The sequence below is a fragment of the Amblyomma americanum genome, chromosome 1 (assembly GCF_052857255.1).
Source record: "Amblyomma americanum isolate KBUSLIRL-KWMA chromosome 1, ASM5285725v1, whole genome shotgun sequence".
NCBI classification, from domain to species: domain Eukaryota; kingdom Metazoa; phylum Arthropoda; class Arachnida; order Ixodida; family Ixodidae; genus Amblyomma; species Amblyomma americanum.
Genome location: NC_135497.1, coordinates 197,557,563 through 197,565,928, shown reverse-complemented (window position 1 = coordinate 197,565,928; position 8,366 = coordinate 197,557,563). Strand labels below are relative to the sequence as shown.

The following is an 8,366-nucleotide window of genomic DNA, read 5'->3' as shown; positions in this document are numbered from 1 at the left end:
ATCCTCGACCCCAGTAATGTACCTACTGTTGGAGATTTGGACATAGTGTTAGAGCCTGTAAGTCGGCGACCAGGTGCCGGGTGTGTGGTGAAAGTCACTCTTCCGATAGCTGCACAGCTGATCAGCCAAGCTGTTGTTTATGCAATAACAGCCATTGCGCCGATGATGCCACTTGTGAAAGTCGGTCTCAGGAGCAAAATTTATTGGAATTAATTGGGCAGAATCGCTGCTCACGGGCAGACGCTTATGCGCTCCTTAACCGCTGGAAACATTCATATGCCAGCATAGTGCGTTCCCCTACTCCTGACCTCAAGACCACATTGTCTGCCTCAATAGTGGCAACCGTCGAAAAAGCGCTCTCAGCGGTGGCCGAGCGCATGCTCAGCAGCTTCACGCAGGCCTTGTCTGATATTGTTACAAATCAGGCTATTTCTCAACCTCAGCTTGTAGTTCCACCAGCTCCAACATCACAGCAAGCCTGTGCTCAAACTTTCGTTGCCACGTCATCACCGCAGGTGCCGTCTCATGTGCCGCCTCTCGACAGTGTTCCTGTAAGTCTTTCTCTCAACACTGTTTGCACTAATGACGTAGAAATGGCTTGTCCTACGCAGAAGCGTCGTGCTTCAGCCTCTCCTCCTAAGTCCTCCGTTCCCCGGATAAAGACCAAAAAAGGCTCTCCTAGTGTATCTTCCAAGTCAGATTTTCTTCAAGAGGCTGTTTCAGCCTCCATTCTCGAATAGGCACCATGGCGGGTATAAAGGTTCTACAATGGAATTGCCGCTCTATTGCGTCTTCTCTTCCTCATTTAAAAATTCTTCTATCTTCTCATAACCCAGATATCGTGCTCTTGCCAAGAAACTTGGCTATCCCCTATTAAGTCATTTTCTTTAAACAGGTTTTGTATTTTCCGTGCGGACCGCATAAATGGTAGGGACGGCGTGTTGGTGACCATGATTTAGTCAAAATTGTGCCATCGGGCATCAATAACTAAAAGAGTAATGGATTCCGATTTCGAGCTTCTAGGTATAGATCTCACTTTGCCGCACTGCTCTACAGTCACAGTTGCAAACGTCTATATTCCAAATGGAGTATGTAGAACAGACCACCTAGACAGCTTTCTTGCAAACTCGAGCAGGGTAATGATTGCTGGGGACTAACTCCCACCACGTAGTCTGGGGTTCCTATACTGATTCACGTGGCCATACGTTATGGGCATGGATGTCTGCAAATGATGTGCGGTGTTGCAACTCTCGGGCCATAACCTTCATCCGCAGAAACTCGCGCTCAGTTCTCGATTTGCCCTTGGCAACAAGAGGAGTAGGTATAGGGGCATGGTCCACAATTGACTGTGGCACATCTAGTGACTACCTGCCAATTACTTTCACCATATTGGTGAGCCCCCTCCGATAGCGTGGTTCTGCCCGAAAATTAGTTAATCTTGCAGCCTACACATCTTCTTTGCGCGCCTCCCTTACATCTGATCCTTGTTCATGTAGGACCAGCAGGGCTCAGCGTGTGTTTTCTTCAATTTTTAAGGCTACGGAGAGCTCCCAGTTCACTGTGCGTTCTGCTGTTTGCAATAAATAACCATCCCCATGGTGGAATGATGAGTGTGAGACAGCTTTCCGTCGTAGGAAAGCAGCGTGGAGGTCTCTATCGCACAATCAGAGCCCGGAAAATTGGATCAACTACAAATTTTTCTCGGCATCATTTAAAAGAACCATACAAAGGCAAAGGATGACTACAATCAAAATTTGAACACATATTTGTCAAACCCAAAAAATAAGAAGGCCTTGTATCGTTTTATGGAACGCAATGTGAACACATCAATCATGCAGTTAACCAGCTCGGTGGTGCTCTCTCCACATTAGGCGAAAGTTGAGTTAAAATGAATTGCCCAAGGGCTTGCTTCACGTTTTCAGGAGCAACGTAGAGTCCCTCTGTTCGCCCCCTACCCCTGCTCAGACTATGTTTTCGTTGATAAATCAGAGTTAACAACTGCAGTTTCTTTAATGCAATCCTCAGCTCCGGGTTGGGATGGTGTTACAGTCGGTATGGTGAAAATACTAGCGCAAGACTTCACTCAGGGCCTCCTCGACCTGATTAATACATCATTAGAAACTACATGGCTGCCGCGCTCCTGGAAGGTGGCGAAAATAATATTGCTCTTAAAAGATTCAAAGAAAGGCTTCTATATTGATAACATTCGGCCGATAGCTCTAACATCCAATTTGGTGAAGCTCATCCGCCTTGCTATGCACAAAAAGGAAGTATCAGCATTAGTGACGCTTGACATTGCTAAAGCATACGACAGTGTTGAATATTCGATCCTTCTCTCTAAATTGGCGTTATTACGCCCGCCGTACTACATTTATCCATGGATCCGCGAATTTTTAACAGGACGGCAGTTCTTTTGCTCTGACGGTTCTTTCACCTCAGCCATATGCCCAAACCAGAGGCGTGCCACGAGGTTCTGTAATTTCGCCACTTCTTTTCAATCTGTTGATATGCGACATTCCAGTTCACCCTGAGGTTACAGTATATGTTTATGCAGATGACATAGCCTTCTTTGCTTCTGCAGCAGACATTCATGCCCTATATCGCTCTCTCCAGGATTACCTCAATGCGCTTGAGGTTAAATTTAATTAAATTTGGTATTAAATGTGTACAAAAGCAGCGTACTACTTTTTAAAACCAACATACCTCTGTACATATCACTACGCTATCGCTCGGACATCATACCTCACGTAGAATCGTTGAGGTATCTAGGCGTCATTTATGATGCCATTTTGGATTGGCGGCCCCACATCAAAACTAACGTGGAGAGAGGAGAGCGTGCATTAGGTAGGCTACTACAGATAAGTAATAGGAAATTTGGTATGCGCCGGGATACGCTTGTACTTCTCTACAAAGCCTATGTCAGACCCATTTTGGAATTTGGCTGCATACTTTTTCTGGCTCCCCTAAATATATAGGCTTCATCCGTTGCTGCTGCTAGAAAGGCGCGCTCTGCGCCTCTGCCTAGGTCTCCCTCAATCAGTTTCTACCGCAGTTCTGTACTTGGAGGCTCGTATTCCCGACCTTACCTCCCGGTTTCACCTGTTAACTGTCAGGACTTTTTTGCGAGCATTTGAGTCGGCTCCTGGTGTGGCTACTCCTATTTTCGTCTCCCACCCTGCCCTTTTTCTCACTCCTCATTGGCCAAGGTTCCGCCTACTTCAGGTTGTATATACTCAGGATCTGTTATCCAATATTGGTGTGGATCTCAAGTTTGTATGCAGAGTTGATTGGGCAGCGTCCCCTGTGGATATTGCTTTTAATTTCATTTTCTCCCCTAATGCGAAGCATCTGCCTACAAGGATATTAACTGGAATCCTCTTGGATCACCTTGCCCAGTACCCACAACGTACTGTAATTGCTACAGATGCGTCTGGGGTCGACAGGAAGGCAGGGGTTGGTATTTTCTGTCTCTCTCGTGGAGCTTTTCGGTCAGAGTCCCGGATTACACAACCATATTTCTAGCAGAGTTTATGGCTCTGGGGCTGGCCGCTTTGGCAATTCCCACAACTGTTTCTCAGGTGATATTCCTCTCAGATTGTCTCTGTTTTGCTGGCGCTGGAGTCCACACAAGACACTTTTTTGAGACGCTCACTAAACTTTTTTCTTCTTGAATGGGTGAAAGAGGTGCGCTTCGTTTGGATACCAGGCCACTACGGTATTTTACAAAATGAAGCAGCAGACCTTTTGGCAAAAGCAGCTCTAAATGCACCAGTTGTCAGTAGTGTCCCTAATCTTGTTCTCTTTGGAATGACTCGATTTCTACGTTTTCAGTTTATATCCGCCGCATGCAACGATCCCTTACTCTCTACTGTCGACTACCAACATCTCATGTACCCATGGAAGGCTCGTGCGTGTAAAGCCCGGCAGTGCGAGGTAACGATGCGACACTCATGCGGTGCACGATTCTCCGTTTAAATCTGTACTTATGTAGATGCGGGTTCAGTCCCACAAACCTCTGTGCGGCTTGTGGCGAAGTAGAGACATTGGAGCATTTCTTACTCTTTTGCTGGAGGTTTGCACATCAGAGGAGAACACATATAGAAATTCCCATTACAAAATTGGGTCTCCCCTTGTCGGTTCCTCTCCTCCTCTTTCGGCGCGAGCGCCAGGGGATTTGCACTGCATCAAGTTTATGAATACCTCCACAATTATATAACAGCTACGAGCAGATTCCCTTGCTAAATGTTTCCAAAAAATTTCTGCATTCAAAAAAGCATTTGGGTATTTTCATATCTTTCATTATTGAATTCTCAAATATTCTCTCCCGATATTTTGTTTCTTCTTTTTCTTTTCAATTACTCTGAAATTTCACCCAAGGTACAATCTTTAGCTTGACTCCAGTTATTCCTATTTTATGGGGTATCCCCACTGAACCCTGGCCAATCCCCCGTCATGGGTATGTGTCATATGTGACCAAGGCCACAACAACAACAACAACATCCCGCAACCAACAGCCACTGATCCACCGCGGCGGGTTCTGAGCATACTCCGATTACCTAAATCTACTTATACGCTGCCCAGAGGAAATTTGCAGGTTAGGTACGTATACAGTATTGTGCGTTTTTATCGTGAATACTTTCAAAAATTTCCCCGCCTCAACTGCTGGCTCTTTTGCGGTGAAACTGCACACAGAGCTTGCGTATTATGGTAACTTTTGTATCGTAGCAAGTTTGACAACAGCACTTACTGAGTTGAGCCGTGCATGATGCGAAAACGTAATCGTCTACGTAGAGATCGGCGAACCAAAACTCGCAGACGACGTTTTATCGCTGAATGGCGGCAGTGGCGCCATCTGTATTCGGTAGTGGAAAGCGTGACGACAAGGCCGCCGAGACGAGCGTTGCAAACAATATTTTTTGAAAGGTAAAGCCTTGTTAAATCAGTTGTTCTGATATTCTTTCTGCTTAAATTAGCCGAAAATGCTGTAAGCGCTTCAGTTGAAGCAGACGAAACGGCCGGAATGGCATATTCAAAGGACCCGCGCTTCTTGCAACGCTCGCCTCGGCGGCCTTGTCGTGACGCTTTCGCCTGCCGAAAGCAGATGGCGCCACTGCCGCCATTCAGCGAAAAACGTCATTTTCGGGTTTTGGTTCGCCGATCTCTACGTAGACGATTACATTTTCGCATTATGCACGTCTCAACTATGTAAGTACCGTTGTCAAACTTGCTACGATACAAAAGTTACCATAATACGCAAGCTCTGTGTGCAGTTTCATTGCAGATGCGCCAGCGGTTGAGGCGGGGAAAATTTTGAAAGTCTTCACGATAAAAACGCACAATACTGTACATACTGGTAGTGATCGGTAGTACAATTTCTCATAGACGGACATGTTTCCTGGGGCCGAATACTACAGGCATGATTATGTCCGCACCAGCTCAGTTTTTCATCCTACGCAATAATTATTCAGAAACACGTCTATACACCGCATTGCGGCAACTGATGGGGGCGTACTTAGGACGAAAAATTTCATTTCAGTCTCAACATCCACGCAATTTCAAGGGACCTGCTCCATCCACCGCTACAACAGGCAGTGCACAGGCAAACAGTTTCGTTTTCGGCAGTCGATTTGGCAGCTTGCAACATTTGTGCGATTGAACCTATTAACTCTGCACATTTCTAATGCAACTGCTGTCACTTAAATAACAAGACAACTACAGCTGATTTTTTTACCACTTTCTCAGCCTTGGCACTACATCCAACGTTGTCTAACACACCTGCGTGGTAAGGCCGAATCCAATCCAACTTTCGAGCTACGGGGCCACAGGCTCACGCGTTCCACCGGGCTCGACAACCGACCTTGTGCGTCGCTAACGCTGTTCTCGTGGCTTGTTGCTCTCTGGGTTCATTTCCTTTGTACTACAAGCGCCTAAGTGTTATCGTGTCAGATGCTACACGCGACATGGTGTCGCGCCTGCGCCTCATCACCTTCGATGCAACAAACACGCTGCTGCGCTACAAGGAGTCAGTCGGACAGATCTATTCTGGCGTCGCTCAACTCTACGGCGTCCCAGCTGATCCGCATCACGTTAATCAAAAGTTCAGGATTGAATTCAAGCGTATGGTGGCACAGCATCCCAACTACGGCTGTGACAGCGGCATGACATCGCAGCAGTGGTGGGCTGAGCTCGTTAGCCGAACGCTCTCCGGCTCAGGCGCCATCAGCGAGTCGCTCATGACGTCCATCTCAAAGCACCTTTATGAATCGTACAGAACACCTGAATGCTGGGCTCCAAACGTTGGCACGGTTGAAACGCTTCAGCGGCTCAAAAATTCGGGTCGGAAGCTTGGCGTCATCTCAAATACAGACGAGCGGCTTGACAGCATTCTGACTGGGCTTCGACTGCGACATTACTTCGATTTTGTTATTGCTTCAGCTGTGGTTAAGGTTGAGAAGCCTTCGAAGGACATCTTTTCGTTGGCCTTGATCTGTGCTAGCAGCGACGAGCACCTAAAGCCTGACCGCGCACTGCATGTAGGTGATAACATCGAGCTTGACTACCTGGCTGCCAAAAGTGCTGGCTGGAACGCCCTGTTGCTTGTCAACGACGAATCACACCGGCATAGAGCACTGTCCAAGGGCCTCGTAGACCCTGCTGACATGATCCAACGGCTGGCAGATATTGTCAAAGTGGTTGACGCGCAGGAGTCGCAGTGTGCTACGTAAGCCAAGTTTTCTAATTGTAAACGGTACGTGCGGCACAAGAGTTTGTAGTGGTGGAACAGGGACGGTGCATAGAACTAGAGAAGTGCGCAGTGCAAATGCACCTTGCGGACAGTGAGATCGGACTTGCACTTTTTCGTCAGAAACTTTGGTATAAAATGGTGCTGCGACTTTTTTTTTTTTTTTTTGGCCTGAAAGCATTAGACCTCCATTTTCTACGTCCACTTTTCTGCGTATGGTGGCTGACCATGAGAAAAGGTAGTGAAATGTACCATTCCTGTGCAATACAGTATATTATTTAGCATATTCTACTCTTGTTTTCATTTTCATTATGGAAGGATACACTGTAATCAGTGCGAAGCATACATTGTTTTTTCTGTGCAGTTTTCCTGAATATGCATGACCTCTTCCATGCCTTTCAGGTCTGATGCAAAAGCAAAAATGAATTCACTTCTTGATTGCATGTTCCTCAACACACTGCTGGCACTTGTACAGTCGTCCACAGGCCTGTGGACGACTGTACATTGCCAGCAGCACATGCGTGCTGTAGCTGGAAGATGTAGTCTTGGTCAAAAGTCTTAAGGCCACAGCGTTCTTCTGAAGCGAAATGAATGTTCCTAGAATGCTCCGTAGCAGATCATCCAAAACACAAGTCAAGCAGGAAACTTGGCTACCGCAAGAAGAAACCTTCTGCTAGCTTTTCAAGGTCATTCAGTCCTTAATAGTGCCGTAATGGCTGTGTTATGTGGCTGAAGCGAAAAGCCTTTGGCCTTAAGACTTTTGACCAAGACATTGTGAACTGAGCGTCATATTTGGCAATGGTAGTACGGTAGCAGCGCTGCTGTCTGAGCTAACATTCAAGGGCTGTACCATGTCCAAGCTGATGGAGGTGGTCCTACACAGGAAAATTTTATCTAATCAATGCACTGTTGGAACCAGCAAGGTACTTGACAGGTGATCATGCCATAGTGTGTAGCTGTCAGTATGTAACAGAGCTGCCACTTGTCACTCCGACCTCCAGTGAGAGCCAAATATAGGATATGCGTCGTCTAAAAAAACACACGCTCCTCATTACAATTGCAAATCACTGTCACTTGGACAACTGTTCAGTCAAGGTAGTTGCTACTGCCTTGAGCATAGCAGCAGCTGCTTTGCAGATCGTATACTGCAATCTTTCCCATTGTTTATTTACTGGAAGTTGCCCCTTGTTTTCTAATTATCAAAAGTAGTTTTTCAATTTCTATGTACTGACCTGCAGTTTTGACCAAAATGAGACACAGAACTGCAGCTACCTTTGAATAGGACTGAGTGAATAATAAAGCAGTGTTTTTACTAGTTTACACGCCTGCCGAGGTTTGTAGAACAGCGCAGAAATTTACGACCAACATATACCAACAAATATTTTATCACATTTTCAGCGTAGTGCTACTCTTGTGCAATTCTTTCTGAAATAAGCACTGGAAACAAGTGCTCACCCAGCTCAATGCTGCAAGCTCAGATTCATGCAGCCGACACCTTAAAACTTAAAAGTGCAGTCTAGTCCTTCCACCATCATGTCGCAGGCTAGTCCTAGCACACAAACATGTTCACTTTCTTTTGCTACACTTGGAATACACATAAAGCTGGCACCCTCAGTATTAAGCA

General features: G+C 46.2%; 1 protein-coding gene across 1 annotated transcript; it reads left to right on the top strand.

The window, feature by feature from the left end:
- Positions 1-5,703: 5,703 nt before the first annotated feature.
- On the top strand, positions 5,704-7,028 carry LOC144114483 (rhythmically expressed gene 2 protein-like). Its single transcript, XM_077648248.1, has one exon. The coding sequence runs from the start codon at positions 5,961-5,963 to the stop codon at positions 6,723-6,725; it is 765 nt and encodes a 254-aa protein (XP_077504374.1). The 5' UTR covers positions 5,704-5,960; the 3' UTR covers positions 6,726-7,028.
- The last annotated feature ends 1,338 nt before the right edge of the window (positions 7,029-8,366 follow it).